At 41.0% G+C, this 18815-nt stretch overlaps 1 protein-coding gene across 1 annotated transcript; it reads left to right on the top strand.

The window, feature by feature from the left end:
- The first annotated feature begins 1818 nt into the window (after positions 1 to 1818).
- ints6 (integrator complex subunit 6) lies at positions 1819 to 18778 on the top strand. Its single transcript, XM_023951191.2, has 18 exons — positions 1819 to 2306; positions 2446 to 2523; positions 3038 to 3187; positions 7003 to 7092; positions 7191 to 7374; positions 10161 to 10286; positions 10564 to 10715; positions 11778 to 11930; positions 12946 to 13078; positions 13222 to 13316; positions 13412 to 13522; positions 13604 to 13819; positions 13921 to 14047; positions 14133 to 14275; positions 14631 to 14817; positions 16811 to 17188; positions 17284 to 17377; positions 17455 to 18778. Exons 1-18 carry the CDS (start codon positions 2196 to 2198, stop codon positions 17546 to 17548), a joined length of 2622 nt encoding a protein of 873 aa, XP_023806959.1. The 5' UTR covers positions 1819 to 2195; the 3' UTR covers positions 17549 to 18778.
- The last annotated feature ends 37 nt before the right edge of the window (positions 18779 to 18815 follow it).

Below are 18815 nucleotides of genomic sequence, written 5' to 3'. Positions count from 1 at the left end.
GTTGAAGTTCAATTCATTATAATTTACTCAAGTATAAGTAGCCTATGGCAAGTATATTGTAGTTTGTAGATCATGTACATGTAGTGTAAAAAGTACACTAAATACTTCTTCAATCTAAATTGGAACATGTTAAGTTTACAATGTATAGGCAAAGGTAGCATATAAAATGTAACCTCACTTTTCGTATTGACTAAGTATAATTGTAGTACATTTTAAGAGAGTGCACAACAGTTCTCCTACATTTCTCATTAAAATAAGTTAAAACTCTCCTGGTGGTCTCCAAAGTTATTGACTTTATATCCAAACACCTTACTAGAAAATGTGTTATGTGCTTCCTGTATACTAATATAATATTAGCAAGGCATTGATAGGTAGCGGCAATTTAACATTAGTTACTTTTCTTCAAAGTTATTTAAATGTTCAGCAGAGACCATAATAATATACCAAAAAAAAGTTTGTGAGTTTGACACTGTTAGATGTTGGAGTGTAAAAAACAGGCAACAGATAATGGGCTATATAGTATATCAACAACTGTGATAACAGCAATTAACACAATGAAATGACAGCCTGTAAAACGAAAGTTGCCAAACTTAGTTAAGTTCATTATAGAAAGGAAAGAATGACATCAATAATTTCCGTTTCAGCTTTTCAAACTAAAAGGCAAAAGTTTAAAGAAAACAACTTATCATTTATCATTCGCGTGTTTTTGTCATTTCTCAAAGTTCATGTATTGTTTTGCATATTTAGCTTTTGTATTTAAGATTGCACCAGTACATCAAAACTGGCGCAATATTATTATTTCCTTTTATTTTGGAAAAACTGTGAGCATGATTAATAGTAGGTGAACTCAAAAAAGGAAATAGTGTGTTCTTACTTTTGCTTCGCTGGATAGATGTCAGGAAAACTGTCAGTTCTTATGTCCCAAAGCCTGAAAAAGCCTGTGTAGTTTTATTTTGAAAAACACCCGGGTGATAGGCATGCAGGGCTTCACAGTGTCTGACCGGAAGATGAACCGTGTCATCGAGTAAAGAGGAAACGCTTTCTGTCTTTGAGGACGGTTTCAGCTTGTTTTTGCGGAAGTGATGTTGTTTTCCAAGCTACATTATGTAAATTTTGTTGTTCAATCGTGTAAGCCTGACTAGGGGTGACTGGGGGTCATGTGGCAGATTGTATCGACCATATGATAATATGTAATCCATGTTTTTTTGTTTGTTCGCTCAGTCGGTGTCCCATACCTGCAGATCACAAACGTGCAATACTGTGTCTAAATAAGAAGATAACCTCGGAAGTCAGCATAGTATAAATATATTTGTTTGTAGCTACATTTTGTGTCTAACGTTCAGTACTATTGACAGATTGTGAATCATAAAACGAACTAAAACCTATAGTTGTATGGTGAGAAAATGCGTTTGCGCATGTGTCATACGTGTTTTTTCTTTGTCTAGTTTTCTCTCTTTAAAAAGGGATAGCTTCAGTTGTCCACGCCCGAGCAAACAATGAAGTAAATAATGCTCATGTAATCAGCTTTGGTGGCAAAAGCAAGCACATTATGCTATTCAAACAATAACTAACTGAAGCGGGGTTTTGGAAAAAAAAAAAAAAAAAAGTAGGGTCACATTTGCCAGATTCTTTACCACACAATGTATGTGCAGAATATTCTCCTTGCATTCCTGCCTCTCGGGCAAGAAAGCATGCGCATGAACCGCTCTGGTTTTGCCTTATTTGGATATGGTAATGAGCGTCATGGTGCAACCAATCAGATCCAGGGATCCACGCACGTGACAGTAAAAGACCGCTTAGGAGGCGGGGCCCGGCGATGAGCCTAGATCAAAACCAGTGGAGAAAGCACAGCGCATTCAGTGTAGGGAGAAGCAGGGACTTATTGTAAGAGGGAACTTTGTTGCTAGGAAACTTAGAGATATTTACAAAATATTTTAAAAATCATCAAAATCCCTCGTGAAGCAACAACGTGCCCCTACGGTTTGAGGCTTTTAGTTTAGTTGGGCCGAAATGGGCTTCTACATTCACTATTCTTACACTTTTTTTGTAAAGAATGTGTGAGACAGGCAGTTAGCCACCTAGCTAGCTCACTAGCTGAGAGGTGTGACAGGCGGCAGGAGAACAAAAGAATTTTTTGGTGCTTTGGTTGAGTGTACTGACACCAAGTCCATGCAGAACGTGTCATTACCACCACAATGCCCGTTTTACTTTTTCTGATAGACACGTCCGCTTCAATGAACCAGCGCACCCATCTGGGCACTACCTATCTGGACATAGCAAAAGGCGCTGTTGAGACTTTTATGAAGGTACTGTAACCACGGAACAAATTGATATTGGGAGACCCCGAGCGGGATTCCAGCTCAGATCGTCTTTGTGCTGTTGCATCCTCGCTTGTCAAAGGCGATCTCTCGATAATCGTCAAATATTCTCTACTATTTTTCACAGCTCAGAGCGAGAGATCCGGCGAGTCGTGGGGACCGGTATATGTTGGTAAATTTTGAAGACGTTCCGGTCGGAATAAAGGTAGAGTTTACTTTCGGGTCATGTCCAGCTTTACATTACGGCAGACTGCCTGTCCGTCCATCGCTCCACTGAGGTGGGATCACTACATCAATTGTGTGGAGAAAATCTTCAGGAAGAGCTTTCATACCCCTCTTAAAACATGGCCGACATTTTGTTTCAATGTGAGCAGCAAGGAACTCTGGGTGTTATTTATACAGCGAAGTGATAGCTGGGGGGAGAGGAGGAGGAGGAGGAGGAGGTGTGGGTGACAAACTAGCCTACTTTACTTGTTTAGACCGAATTTTCAATTTTTCATGGGAAAATAATGTGACTCGCCAAATTGTGATTTATGATTCCAAACCGTCAGTGTGAAAGGCAGGAGGAACATATAGAAGTCATTGCTGCTTCTTCTTTTGCTTTACTCATATTTAAATACAAGAGTTGATTTAAAGACATAGATTTTAGGTATTTTGCTGCTTTGAAATGGGTAGAAACTGCAAAGTTTTAACCAAATGATTTTATTTTATCTTTCCAGGCTGGATGGAAAGAGAGTCACGCTACTTTTATGACAGAATTGAGGAATCTCCAAGCAACCGGACTAACATCTATTGGCCAGTCCTTGAGGACAGCTTTTGATTTACTTAACCTCAATAGATTAGTGACTGGGATAGACAACTATGGACAGGTACGTAGCACTGAAGAGGCAGACCGGAACTATGAAGCGCTAAGTCAAGGCGCTGTTTGCATCCACAGACCCCACTCACTCAACGGTCATTTTCCCCAGTTTTGCAAGCATCAACCACACGCACACTGTGAAAACACACGGCCGCTCCCAAAAAAAAAAACAAGACAAAATATAAAACGTCACTTCTCAGTTCTGTCCTTTATGGTAAATTTGCTGTAAAATCCCCGTGAGGTCATGTTCATTTAAACAATTCCCATTCAAAATGGAGTTTTAAATCAGTTTTTGTCCCAAGCAAAAAAAAAAACATTTTCTAATGGTTAAAATAAAAGTAAGAATAACGGTCTTAATGCACATGACATGGTCTAAATCAAATCTAGAATAATATAATGTAGCATGACATCTTTATTGTTTATTTTGGTTTTTTTTTTAGGGTTAGCAGAGACGTGTTTAGCAAAAAGGGCCAAATTTGGCGAGGTGTAAATGTGTGAGGGACATCCAACTGCCTGGCCCTTTTTGAACCCTTATAATACCATTAATTGCAAATTTTCTATTTTAATGAAATTATTTTTGCAGTGGGATACTTTTTGTTTCCTCACATAAAACAGAAATATATCTAAAGAAATTTTTACCCAAATTACTGTGAATTTAATATTTGTAGACCAGAAATACGTGTCTGGAAAAAACTTAAATTAATATTAAATCTGGGTTCATATGAAATGTACTATTCACTATTAAATGCTCACTGTAAGTTGAAATCTTGCGTACAGGAAAATAACACAAGTAGGTATTTTATTCTGAAGTACGGAACACTGGTTTTGATCAGAGAAACAAATGTATTCGTTTTGTTTGGCCAACGAGCCGGACTTTGGACATTCCTCAAAGCTTTTTCTGGCATTTAAGCATGTTTTGAAAAAAATGGTTTATATAAATGAATACCCTAAAATAAACCAATTAGGAGATGGTTAATAAACAAATCGACAAGTTTTGGCAGATGTTTTGATATTTAAAAAGATGTTTATCTATCTGATTAGGAATCAATGTTTAACCTCACAAGGTCATTTAAAATTCAGAAACCTCTTCTGACCACAATATTATAAATTTTATGGTTTTCAAAACACACATAGACAAAAGTGTTCATTTAAAAGCAAAACAATAATAACAACTCCAATTATTTATACTGGATTTCTAAGATAATTGTGAGAAATGATGGATTTAGCTGAAATGCAAGACCAGGTTTAACCGCCATTCATTTTAAATTCTTTTCTATTAGGAGGTTAGATCCAACAAATGCTGACATCATTGCTTTAGGTCAGTTGTAATCTCTCCAAGTCAAATACTCTGAGAGGGTTGTATTGTTTAGATGTGAGCAGACTCCGTCTACAGTTTTAGTTAACCCCTTCACGCTGCATGTCGCTGATTTCCAACATCCAACCCACTTCATTTAGCATCAGAAAAAGTCATTGAGGAACAGTTTTTTTTAATGTAATTGGAAAGAAAGTCGGTCATGAAGGGGTTAATACACTTCTGTATTATGTATGTGATGCAGTGTAACACCAAAAGGTCTAAAAGTACAAACACAACCCAGTGCTAAACATGGCATTTTATGTGGGGTTGGTAGTGAACTCATAACTACTGTAAGCCCACACGTTTTCACCAGTGAGTACCATAGGCAACCTATGATTCCAATTCACAGTCCGGTCATCTATATTCTCTTTTAACAGATGAGCAGAAAGGAAGAAAATCCTTTCCTGGATTCTAAGTGGACGTTTCCCTCCACTTAGCTTAATGCAGAAATGCCTGGTACATAATGCATAAAGCACCAGACGCTCTGCGAATGTTTGATGCCAGACATCAGCAGCTCTATTAGGCTGACTGATATAATATGGGAGCTCATCTCTGTGGATGTGAGCAACAAAAGCCAGCGCCAGGGTTACTGTGTTCTGTATCGCCCTCTGCTGATCTTTAGCGATAGAGAGGTGGCCTCCTTCACTTAGCAACAATTACAGTTGAGCAACATGTTTCTTTCTTCTCATCTGCTTTGCCAAAACTGGAGGTCATTTTTTTTTTTCAGCAGATGCGCACAGCTCCTCCCGCGATAAATAGTTTCCACAGATATGTCCTCTAGAAAAACAAGCAACTTATTATAAGCTTTAAATATCCTGGTTTAAAAATAAAATGGTTTTTCCACTGCATAAATCTGCTATTTTAATCATGTGTCATATATCATGAAACATTACCAAAGCTATTATATATATTTTTGTATATTGGGTCCAACCTGAAACCTGTAGAAGCGGATAGTTCTTTTTTCTCTCTTTTTTTTTGGTCGGTAATCTTTCATTTTGATTGCATCTTCTCCCCTCTTAATGAAGGTGAGGTGAGGGGGGGGTGGAAATAAGAGGCAGCTTTAGCAGAGAAGCTTCTGTCTGAAAGGGGTAAACCTAGAAGTTGTGTGTGATCACACACTGTTCTTTAGATTTTCTTCAGAGCTCAATGTGTAGAATAATTATGTTTAAGCTCTAAAAGACAAACAACATAATATTGATATTGATTGATAATATTGCCCTGGAGTGTCAGTAACAGAGTCTTTTAGGGTTGCCGGGCAGCCGAGATGACTCTCCCACGGGATATGGAGATGATAAGACAGATAGGCGGTGGGAAAGCCTGATCATTAGTGTGGGAAAATAATGAAACCAGTCAAAATGGAACAGAAAAAAAAGGCCAGGATATACTGATATATGTTAGCATTTTTATTGAACGTTTAATGGGTGTCATCATGCTGGTGTTGTAGTAGACAAGAAGTCCCGTTTTCTGGATGAAAAGATGCAGTTTGTCTGGATTTTGTTTACAATAGAAAAGTGCCAACTGTAAATAATAAGCTAGTTGTGTTTATGGGATATGGATTGCATGATCTCCAACTCATTTGCATGCCGTGGAAGTTTTCACTGTACCGGGATTTTTGAGGAGAACGAAAGTAAGAAAAACAGCAAAAGTTTTGTCGTCATGGATACCTCAGGAAGAGCAGATCCGGGTTGTTCTGTTTACTCTGAGCGGGATGCATTACTAGACGGTCCATCATTGAGTTGAACACAGGTAGAAGTCACACCCAGAGGGATCCACATCCATTAATGATCGCCGCGCTGACTGAACCGGATGGCGTTTATGAAGTCTGCCGTGAGCGCCAGCCTGCTGACTGAACTTGTCAGCCTGCATCGGGGCTTTTTCTTCAGCAAAGTCACCAAGTTGGTGTGTGTGGAGATCACAGAAGGCTGATGCAGAGCGATACATGCAGCCCTGCTCCAGTTTCATTATATGACAGTGCAGTGCCATTATTGTGAAGGATCTCTGTGTCTCGCAGAAAAAGAGACTCCGTAGGTGGTGAACTCGTATCTCACGGTGAACATAAGAAAGTGTTCTTGACAAATATATTACATGTGAGGTATAGACTGTACTGAGGACACTTTCTATTTTCTTTCCTCTGGAGTAAAGATTCAGTTTCACACTCCCTCTGACTTAAATAGGACCCGTCTACGCCGTCTATATGGTGACGGTGCTTCGTTTATGTTTATTTATATCTGAAGTGACTGAAATCCAGGCCCTAAATACCTGTCTTTATCTTCTTTTTTTTGCCTTGTACATGTCATGTCCTTGTCTTTTTTGGGGTTCCACTTTTTCATAAGAATCCATAGGTACCGTAGTGCTTTTAGTGTTTTACTTTGAAAGATTAGCCTATTTTGAATGAAGTTCATATGCTGAGTTATTGCCTTTTTTTATGTGCGTGCAGCTGGAGCTCTGACGGTCTTCATTGCTCGTTGCAGGGAAGGAACCCCTTTTTCCTGGAACCTGCGATCATTATTGCCATCACTGACGGCAACAAGCTGACGAGTGGCAGCGGGGTCCAAGACGAGGTCGGCAAACGATTGTTCCGTCAGAAGAAGGGTTCAAAGAACGGAAGCATTCGTCTTCATCCGACTTATCTCATAATTTCTCCTCTTCCACTATCCAGCTCCACTTGCCCCTGACCACCCCGCTGCCGGGCAGCGAGCTAACCAAGGAGCCTTTCCGGTGGGACCAGCGCTTGTTCGCTCTCGTCCTGCGTATCCCCGGTAACGCATCGGTCGAACCCGAACCCCTCGGCGGCGTCCCCTCTGATGATTCTGCAATCACCCCCATGTGCGAGGTCACTGGAGGTTGGTGGCTTGAGTCTCCGTTTCCACTACACAAGCAGAGCCATATCCAATTCAATGCCTCCTATAGACTTGCAGTGATGCCGTGTTCCTGATTTATGTGCGCAGTCAAAGTTATATTGGAAAAGAAGTGATACAAAAAATATTTAGGGCTGTAATTCCACTAGAAATATTTGTGACGTCCAAGAACGCTGATTTGCCATCTTTATTAATAAAGTTGAGTAAAATACACTTTAGGCAATGTACTTGATGCTCTAAAACTGCGGGATAATGTCGGATCTTAAGTAAATAAATTGACCGTATGCACTACATTTTCAAAGTAAAGTGTCGCTGAAGGGTTTCATTTTCAAAGTACAGCTATCAATTTTTTTCGTAGATGAAAACAAAAGAGTGAGAATTAATTTCACTAAAAAAAGTTCTGAAAACCCGATTTTGTTTTAAACATAGTGGACAGTTAGCAGCTAGCATGGCAGAGGAGCAGTATCGGAACGCATCTGCAAGCGTTTCTTGATATTTCCCCTAAAAATTCACTTTCTAAAATTGTTGTTTTTAAAATGTTTTCTTTAAATTCTCATCTTCTGTTCTAAATGAAGATTCACAGGTTTATAAATATTAAATTACAAAATTACAATATTTTATAGCTACTTATTTTTATTTTGTCTTGTTTGTATAAAAAAATGTTTTTTTTTTCTTTATTGTCAAATTGTTAAATACATTTCCCTACAATTATTTTATACAAATGTTTTTTTTGTTTTGTTATTTTTGATGCTTTTTTTTTTCATATCTTCAGCATTTGGTCAAAAAAACTAAAGTCCAACAATATTAAAGTAAAAGTTTGAGTAAATGATAATGTAGCTTTGCTTATCTAGGAGAGTTTCCGTATTATTGTAGTTTTAGCACCTGCATTCCAGAACATTTAGGCTGCTTGCTAATGTCATCCAGCTGCCACAATGTGATGTATTTGTGCTGACACAGGCTTGTAGAGTAACAACATTTTAACTGCAACGTGGGGGGGGACCAAACGCCAAACCAGAGCCTGGTGGAACACGTATTTATAACATCGGATGAAAATAGCTATTTGTTGAGAAAATTCAGTGTCAGAGCTGATGAATCATCTGTTTGTACGAAGAGAGGAGAGCGTTGAATTTAGCCTTTGGAGAATGAAAAGGAAGGAAAAGATCGTCTTGGCTGCTGTTTTCTCACTGTTTTAACTCTTCTTTACTCGGCATTAGGGAGGTTTTTACAGATTTGGCAGTATGGGCTAAACCCAGTTTAAGTTTGGAGTGCCTTTGCAATATGTATTAAGCTCTAAACTCCCCGCTGGGGGCTGTTTGCAGAGCAGTTATGCGCTCTGCTGGACTATTTTTGATTGCTAATGAACGGTAGAGGTTCATTTGTGATCTCGTTCGGCTGCAGAGTTCAAAATAACACGCCTCCTCGCACACGTTGAAAGACGCTCTGACGAACAGGAACGATGCTTTTGAGAAGACAAAATCCGCACACATGCAGGTAATGAGAGCACGCCAAAGCTGCGGAGCGCGACACGGCTCCATTGTCGGCCATGGCTCTCCTCTCCATTACTGCTGATGGCAGTCCTGACACAAAGCCCCCGGCCTTTAGAAATGCTGTGTGAATGGGTGCATGGCAGGGTCACTGGAGGTGAAGAGGGACCCACTGCTAGCTACAAGCTAAGTGGGGCTAATCAGAGGCAACTGTGGCAAAGCGGTTTCACACATGATTGATGCGCTGACTGATATTCAGTGGCAGTGTTGGTTGGAGCATGTCTAATATTTGACTTGGTGGGATCTCTAAGGTTTTTACTTGTTTCAAAGTTCCCTACGGTGGCCCTGAAGTCCAAATCACGCCGACAAATCACTCGACGCAAAAACATATTAAAGACGACAATTTATACAACAAAACGATGCATAAAAATATTACATTTTAGAAATCAAAACAAAATTCTAGAAACCAAAACACAAAAATAAAATTAAATAAATGTAACGCAGAAGTAGTTTCCAGAAATCAAAATGAAAAGTTAAAAGGTGAAAGACAAAAATAAGCCAATAAAGGTTGGTACCATCGCCATCGGTGATTTGAGGATGACAAAAGTTTTCTTTGTTTTTTTAATAGCATTTTGATTTCTAAAATGGAATGCTTTTAAAAAAACTTTTTGCTTTAAAAAAAAAGAAGAATTTATGATCTTCAAAATGCTTTTGCACTTAAGGGGTTGGTTGATGGGATTTGCACTACTGGGCCACCGTAGTTTTCTCCCACAAACTCAAGACACGTCTGTTACATTAAATAAGCCATTTTCCAGTTATTCAACTTGCTGCTCGCAGCATAAATACAAACATAAATCTAACAATTGATGTTTTTTGTGGAGACTAGTTGTTGTGTCCCAGTCTTTAAAGCTCCTCCCCCTAAAAATGTATATTATTTTTCATGTATTGTTTTATTTTTGGGCACATCACTCTTTTCATTCTGTCTAGGCCCTCCATTCATCAGTCACTTTTCTAAAGCTGCTTTATATCAGCTTGATACCAGGACAATATACAATTAATATACTAATAATATTTTTGCTTATACTAAATAAAGAAAAAATGAGAAATGGTTTTAAAAAGTACTTATGTTTACCTATATTTAGTAAAAAAAAATAAATAAAAGAACAAAGAAAATAAAAATAAAATAATATATATATCATATTGATACTTTCAAATTTTTACCTGTGGAGCTAAAATAACAGTTTGTCATTTTAGGGTTTGTTCTGACCTCTGGTTGGTGTGCTGCAGGTCGTTCCTACAGTGTGTTCTCTCAGCGAATGTTGAATCAGTGTCTGGAGTCTCTGGTGCAGAAAATCCAGAGCGGAGTGGTCATAAACTTTGAGAAGACTGGGCCGGATCCTCCGCCACTAGAGGGTAAGAGACGGCTCTGTTTGATTTTAAGTACATTTGCTTACAGTTGTGGCATTTTTCTGTACCTGCTGCTGGGTTTAAACATGGCAAAAAGTTGTCTAACAATCAGCTCTTTTCCTCCTCCTCCTCCTCATACTGTGGCTTAGAGAATATTCTGTTAACCAAAGGTCTGTCATTAATAGTTCCCTGTCAACCCATTTGCAACAGATGTAGTTGACGTTGTTGATCTTTTCCTCCTTTGTGTCTGACGGCTGTTCTTTTCTTGTTCGATGCCGTGCAGACGCTCCTGCAGAGGTGCCGAAGTCTGGAATACAGCCGTGGCACTGCTGTCACAAGCTGATCTATGTGCGGCCCAATCCCAAAACAGGCGTTCCCATCGGACACTGGCCCATCCCTGAGGCCTTCTGGCCGGACCAGAACTCCCCAACACTGGTAGGAAACATCCAGGCTTGAAAACAGAAGCGGTCTTTGACAACTTTTAGTACAAAAACCAATCGACTGATTTTGGAATCGGGCATTAAGTCAGTATTTGTTTTATTTCCATAGTTTGTTACAGATTTTTATTTGTGCATCAGTAAATAGAGAACATAATCGCTCTCTGGCTAATGTGGACCTTCAGCGTAGCTCTGACTGATCGATGCAAAACAGAAATCTCATTTTCTATACATAAACACTAATTAAATGAGCTGCTCGTGCAGGAATCTGAGAGGATGCCTCACAGGTCAACGATCCAATCCAATGCTTTTGCATTTCTCCTCCTTTCCTGAATAAATCTGCCTCTTTAAACACAAAGCTAACCAAGCAGCAGTGCTAACAAAGTCCTCACTAGTTCTATTCTGCTTTTTAGTTATCATTGCTTGATGGTAGTGAATTGGTCAGGACATTCAAAACAAAAAACAAATTGTAACCTGAAATCAATGATTTGTGGCCAATTGGTATTTGGTAAACTCAAATGAGCATTTGTGGGCACAATTTAATATTTCGTGGCCACAAATAAAGACTTTTATTACCATTTTGTGACCACAATTTAGCATTTTTGTGTTCACAAATGAGCCTGTAGGAATTGAAATACTAATTTGTGCACACAGACAAGAAGTTTGTGTGCACAGAATGCTAATCTCTGCACAAAATACTGTAATAATTAGTGTCCACAAAAAAATCTTTATCTCTGCCCACAGAATACTGATTTGTGCCATCAAAATGCAAATAAAAGGCTAATTTCTGGTCAGAAAATATTTATTGGTGGCCATAAATTTCGTATTTCTTTGAATGTCATTGCCATGGCGCTGTAGGAATCAGCTTTGATGTTCTTTTTTGGCTCCTTATGAACCACTTGAGACTTTTTTTTTACAGGGAAAATGAATTGGAGACTTTTTTTCTGCATAGAATGAATGAATGAATCTTTATTTATATGGCCAGCAGTGTGTAAAAAGAAAAAAGAAGGAAATTAAAAACTGAGACTACATCGCTCGTGTCCCCCCTCTACCAAACCAGCCTCCCCGCTCCGCCCACCCCCATGTGCGTTTCTCCTGTGTGGATGCTGAGCCCATGGTGATCGACAAGGTGCCCTTCGACAAGTACGAGCTGGAGCCCTCGCCCCTCACTCAGTACATCCTGGAGAGAAAATCCCCCCACACCTGCTGGCAGGTGAGTCACATGACCTGTGCGGGAGAAGCAGGAATGGGCTTCATTGAATTTCTGTGAGAGAACCAGAAAGGTGGAGACAGGCATGTGGAGGGGGAACAGCCTGCTGATCATAAAACACTGACTCATATTTAAAGACCCACTCAGAAGAAAATGGTCATTTTGGTGTCTTTAACATGCATTTCTACATAATGGACATAATGTAAAGGAATTCAGCCTGAAATGTCATCTCTGAGCCTGTCTTTGTTGAAACACTGTGAATCAGCAGACAAATGGAAAAAGATTGTATTTGTGACGTAGAAAATACACTGGGCGGGGCCACAAGCCCCCGGCACCGCTCCATACATCTGAACGTCCTCCCTATCCAGGATCTAACTTGTCCACTCTCCACTTTTGCTGCACAGTTATTGTTAGCCTGGGGGGGGGGGGGGGGGGTTGCTCCCCACCAACAGTCCCTCTCAGAACAACACGGAGGCAAATTCCTAACAAACTGCAGCCTAGAAAACAAACGGCATGATTAAAATGAAAAGATCACTGGGAACACTTTTACAATAGATCAGACTATACTAAGCTAAAGCAAAGTGTTTTTCTGGAATGATTTGAATGCTTTTTAATCTACTTCTATGTAGGTTTTCTTGCAGCTGTGGCCTTGCACTGAAGGCCGGTGAACAAACCAATGAAGAATGTGTTCTATTGAGTCATTTATATGAAAAAGTTGGAGCATTAAACTACTCCGGATGATTTAGTCCAAGTATTATACAATTACCCAGCTGTGGCCAAAAAGCTACCCTAATGCTGATGTCTGCGGTGCATCCTCAGCTGCTGCAGCGGATAACAGCTGCATGCACTGAGCATGTGTTGCTCTGTCAAATCTGGGGCTCTTTATAAAATGCACATTTTCACCAAAGGCCACTCCAGGCAAGTGTTTTCTGTAATGCGGGGCCTTGTTTTGATTTATAATGTATCTCTCTGACATTTCGAGTGTAAAACTATTTGGACCTGTGCCTCTTTGTTCTAGGTGTTTGTAAGTAACAGTGCCAAGTACAGTGACCTGGGTCAACCCTTTGGCTACCTGAAAGCCAGCACGGCGCTGAGTTGTGTGAACCTGTTTGTAATGCCCTACAACTACCCCGTGCTCCTGCCGCTGCTGGGTGAGACGCCGTGCGGCTCTCAGTATTTACCTCCAAACCTTTTACTTCTTTTTAAAGTCATCATTATTTGAGCAGTTTGAAAAGTGGCTGGAAAATGGAACTAAAACGCCTAACTGTGTGTTTTGATTGATCCCTCCCTCCAGATGACTTGATCAAAGTTCACAAGTTCAAGCCCACCATCAAATGGCGGCAGTCCTTTGAGACCTACTTGAAGACCATGCCTCCTTATTACATTGGAGTACGTGGATCCTCTTGAGGCTTTTAATTGACAAACGCACACACACAGCATATTGACGATGGGCTCTTGCTGCGTTTTTTTTCTTCCTTCTGCAGTCCTTGAGAAAGGCTATGCGAATAATGGGCGCCCCCAACCTGCTGGCGGACAACATGGAGTACGGGTTGAGCTACAGCGTGGTGTCCTACCTGAAGAAACTCAGTCAGCAGGTGTGTTGTCGGGCGAAAACCCCTGAGTCGTCCCGCTCTCATGAAATGTTCGGCTCTGACTTGTTTGGTCGCACCCCGCAGACTAAAATCGAGTACGACCGCCTGATCGCTTCGATCGGTAAGAAGACGCCGCCCGAAGCCGGGATCAAGGTGCGGTGGCGGGGGGGAGGGATCTCCCTGGCTCAGCGCAGGGACTTCATCCAGCAGCTGCAGAGTCTGACGGGAGACGGCCCCATTGTTCCCATGGAGCTCAACCCCAAAGAGTTTCAGGGGTTCCACCTGGCTCTGCTCAACAAGGTGTGCTGGCTTTGATGCAAGAACAATTCCTCTTGTTTGAGCTTTTTGTCTGCTGTGTTCCCTTTTTACAGGATAATCATTCTGTTTCTTGTCATCCTCAGGGTCTGAAGCCCCAGAGCTTCAGGAATCCTTATGACATCCCTCGCAGCCATCTGCTCGACCAGCTCAGCCGAATGAGGAGAAACCTGCTCAACATGGGCGCCTGCGCTCTTCGAGGACAAGACTCAGGTGGTTGCCTTCAGATGCTGCTCCCCTGTAGCAGTAAAGTCACCCAAACATCCCGTGGCATTAAAATGTCGCGTCTCGTCTCCAGACCAGCTCCACAGCGTGCCAATCGCCCAGATGGGGAACTACCAAGACTTCCTCAAAGCTGCCCCTCAGCCTCTCCGAGACGCCGACCCCGAACAGCCGAAGCGTCTGCACACGTTTGGCAACCCCTTCAAGCTGGACAAAAAGGTTAGAGCAGCAACTCTCAATCAACACCAACCTAGAGAAACGAGCAAAGCAAAATAATATTTAGCTAATAAAATGTATATATTTAATGGATGTAGCTCATTTTTTCTCAATTTTACGCACTTTTGTTGGTCTAAATTGTTTACACTCACCAGCAGTTTCATCGTGGTTACCAGATCTCTCTTGGCTTCAGAGCTTACTTCATGATTCGGGTACCATTGGCGTGCATTCCTGCAGGACTTGTAAATGTCAGCCTGTGAATGAGGAGACACCCTGGATTTGCTTATCCGTTCACCATAAAAGCCACACGAACACTTTAGGCGCTGAAGGCTGAACGTCGTCTTCTTCTTCTCTGCAGGGCATGATGATCGATGAGGCGGATGAGTTCGTCACTGGCCCTCAGAACAAGGGCAAACGACCAGGAGACAGTAACAACCTTCCAGGTGGGGGTCCTAAAAGGCGGCGCTGCATGTCACCACTGCTGCGGCTGGGAAAGGCCTACACCCCGCCTGTAACTCCGCCTGGGAGCCCCCGACACCCAACAGGTGATGTGAATCAACACTGCAACACAACAGTTACTCCAAGACAAATAAAACCTTTAAGTCTCAATCATTATATGCAAAAAAAAAATACTGACATTTAAAGAATTAACAATTTAAAACAGTATTCCAGTAAAAGAATACAACACTAAAGGTTTTCTTATTCAGAAATGAAGATTATTAAGAGTTTATACAAAAATGTAAGGTATTTTGAGCTAAGTAAGTATCAAAGTATGAGTGTGATTTTTCAGCCAAGCCAATGTTTCAGTTTAAAGACATGTTTTGTTTTTTGGGAGCAGATTTTCCTGCGTGATCTTAAAACTTGGTCAAAAATGTATCAAATGTGTTGCGCTGTTTATGTTTGTATAATAGAAACAAAACGGTTGGTTTTGAAAAACGTACATTTAAAATCCACAGTATGAAGACCCACTGCGATAAAAATGGCATTTTTGGGTGTTTTTAACATGTCCTTGAAGCGCTTTTCGGTTGGAGGACATAAAAAAACGTTAAAAAATGCATTTCTGAGTATTTCCTTAAGTCGTGAATCAGGAGCAGACGTAAAAAATCCCATCGGCAAAAGATCGTGTTTGTGACAGTGGGCGGGGCCACGAGTTCCCTTCTATGAGCTCTCAGCAACAGGGAGGTGAAGGGGGCGGGGTTACTCCTCACCAACGTCTTGCCCACAATTCAGAGGTGAATTTCTAATGAACTATTGCCGCTCTGCAGAAACTATGTCCTAGAGAACGACACCCTTTGTAGTTTTGCTAAAAACGGCATAATCATTATTGAAAGACTTTAAGATCAAAAGATGATCAGAGTGGGACTTAAATGAAAACAGTTGGTGCTCTGTAGGTCTGCACAGTAAATCACAAATTTATCATCATCGCGATATCAAGTCGGCGTAAATTGCGATAAATGGTCACCTTAAATGTGCTAAAACAATCTTATTGCAGCTTGAAGTATTTAACTAATCAAATATATGTATATATATATGTTTATCCAATCGGATGGAGCCGTTTGATGTTAGATGCTCACCTCCTTTGTAGAATTTAAGTTATGTTGACTCTTAAATTAAACTGGAAATTTTATATATATATTTTTTAAATCTATTCCTTCATGTATCGCAAGTTATATTGACATCGCATTATTTATCACTAATATCACAAATGGTGAGTTGGTGGTCTGTGACCAGTTTTGCTGTTCACAGCAGCTCAACCAGTGCTGGTATTGTAGCTGCTGCACTGCTGCCATCTGCTGGTAAAATATATAACCGCATTTTATTGGATACGTGCTGGAAAGCCTAAAGTAATAAAAATATTACTTCTATTAGGCGCTGTAGGCGTTGAAATGGAATGACTTTGGACATGCTTTATTCAGAAAAAAAAAATAGACATTAGGCCTTAGAAGGAAATTGTGCTTTTAAACTTTTTAAATTCATTTGGTTATTTCACCATATGTTCCACAAGCGAGTCTCTGCTCATTTGAATGTGTGTTAAATAGTCCCACTTCAAAGAAAGAAATGTCATGGTTTAATATTCACGAGGATTTACAGCCATTTTATCCTCAATGCCTCCGTTTGAGGGTCGGGGTCGTGCTTAAGTGAGGATTTGATGAAGGGTCAGCTTTACTCGCCACGTTCAGACACCTGTCAGGCCTGTTCGTCTAGTCAGAAGGCCAGGTTTTAGTGATGTCATATCCTGCCAAGAGGACAACTGCAGCTTAAAAAAATGAGTTGTTTTTATTAAATAAATCTCTTGAAGTCAACAGCAAACAGCAAAAATATTTAAATATTTTCAAACATAGTAAATGTAACAATGTTTATTTATGTTTGTGTAAGAATTCTTTAATTATGAGTCATCTCCAGAGAAATATTGAAAGAAAAAGCTTGATTAGTTGCTCTATTTCTTTTTTTTTTTTTACTGTTTTCTTGATAACTTTTACCCAGAAGAAATAAAGTTTTTCAAACATCCCTTTTTAATGAAATGAACCGTGTCTTCAGACATGATTGACGGCGCACCAGAACCCGATGTCATCATCATCAATCACATGGACCCAAACCACTACAGCTCAGACGGGAGTTCCGACACGGATGAAATGGACCTCCCGCCGGTGCCTCCACCGGTCCTGGAGAACCACATGTCCGTGGACCCCCAGGTCCTTCCACAGACGGACGAGGCGCAGAACGGGCAACCAAGGGTGGATGAGCTGCCGCTGGGCAGCGAGGACAGAGAGGAGGTGACTTTGATGGGCTCAGAGGAGCCAGGGCCGCGCTTCCTGTCGCCCGAGGCTCTGAAGAAGCACATTCACGGCGAAACGACGAAGATCAACAACGAGCTGAGGACGCTCATCACCAAGGAGATCAGGAAACCTGGCCGGTGTACGTGTTGGTAGTCGCTTTTCTCTGGTTTAAACAGCGGAGCCATCATTTCAAAGTTTACGTCCTCTAATGCATCTCTGCACCTTCTGTTTCAGACTATGAGAAGATCTTCTTGCTGCTGAAGCAGGTCCAGGGTACCCTGGACACCCGGCTCATCTTTGTGCAAAACATCATCAAAGAGGCTGCCAGGTACAGTTTCCCAAATCGCATGCCGGCGTTTAGCCGTGTCGCAAATACCAATAGCTGTCTGTCTCCGGTCTGCGAAGGTTTAAGAAGCGCGTTCTGATTGAGCAGCTGGAGAACTACATGGAGGAGATCCACAACAGATCCAACAACATGAACCATGTGGGCCCACTCTGAAACCGACCCACACTGAACTCTGAGGATAACCCCTCCACCCCCCGCAGATGGAGTATTTGCTTATGCGACGAGATGAACGTTCATTTATTTCCTTTAGAAAGAGGCGGGTTGTCTCTGAAATGGATCCTCCAGAGTGTCAGACGGACACGAGTGCAATTTCAAGTCTAGAGAATGCGATCAACGATGTTGGGTTAGAAGTCTTTTGTTTCGGGACAACTCAGGGTCAACAGGGATCCCGCGCAGATGTCGAGGAAGCGTCGCCTATTCGTTAACTCATCTCCCCCAACTGACGAACCGGTTTCTTGGATTTTTGTCTTCGGGGGGAAACCCGTTCAAACACTCCTCCAACTGAAGCACTTCACACGGCTCTTTGGTGAACTCCACTCCTGAAAGTTTCTCACTCTTCTTGCAGAAGAGTGATCATTTAAGTGTTGGGACGAAATGACCTTCCAGCTTCCGCTGGAGATGCAGGGAGTCGCTGTTTTTTTTTATTCGTGTGCACACACTCGAAAAAGGTTTTTGTCTTTTCGCTGGACCGGATCTCAGGGGAGATTCGTGCGAAGCAAAACCTTGAACAACGATGCCACATTTTGGGGGAAACGTATGTAGAAAAACAAAAAAGCTCAGGAACTGACATGAAATGCATCAGTATCAGCAATAACAATGGAGTCCCCCCCACCCACCCACCCCCGCACGCACATTTTTGTTTTTATTTTGTTCCCTGGTGGAGTGTTGACCTGACAACCAATTAGCTGGTTGCTGCCAAATAACGTAGCCCCGCCCCCTTCTACAAAAAAAAAAAAATCCCCAACTTGCCACAAATCTCAAGTCAACCTCTCTTCTCTTAACTATTATTGCACTTGTGTAAATTTGAGAGTTCTTATTTAATGTAATTTAACTTTTTTCGGTCAGACGTTTTCAGGGTTCTCGATTCTACACAAATATGTTAAAGTCTGGAGATGGGAGGTTGATTTCTGATTCGGACGGCTGCGCTCTTGCATTCCCTCCCTCCTTAAACAGGGACCAAAATCTGCCATACTTGTCTTTGTTTGTGGAGAGAAAGCTACCAAAAGAGTATTTTGAGTACACTGTAAAGATGTAAATAACCCTAGAGAACTATTTAAAGAGAATGTTCATTGGAAAAATGGCCTTTTTGTAAGTATTTCCATGAATAAAGTTTTCTATTTTACACTGTGAACGGCCTTGTAAATAAAGTGTTCTGTAAACAAATATTTGTGTTGGTTTTTGTTTTCCCCTTTCTGCGTCA

The sequence above is a fragment of the Oryzias latipes genome, chromosome 21, assembly GCF_053564925.1.
Source record: "Oryzias latipes strain Hd-rR chromosome 21, Olatipes_Hd-rR_3.1".
Lineage (NCBI taxonomy): Eukaryota > Metazoa > Chordata > Actinopteri > Beloniformes > Adrianichthyidae > Oryzias > Oryzias latipes.
The sequence above is the reverse complement of the archived record's forward strand: the minus strand, read 5'-3'. Positions and strand labels throughout refer to the sequence as shown.

Excerpts from the sequence above, each read along its gene's own strand:
- ints6 (XM_023951191.2), top strand. The coding sequence starts at position 2,196 with ATGCCCGTTTTACTTTTTCTGATAGACACGTCCGCTTCAATGAACCAG. Across the intron at positions 13,523-13,603 it reads TGAAGAAACTCAGTCAGCAG|ACTAAAATCGAGTACGACCG; the intron begins GTGTGTTGTCGG and ends CGCACCCCGCAG. Across the intron at positions 13,820-13,920 it reads ACCTGGCTCTGCTCAACAAG|GGTCTGAAGCCCCAGAGCTT; the intron begins GTGTGCTGGCTT and ends TGTCATCCTCAG.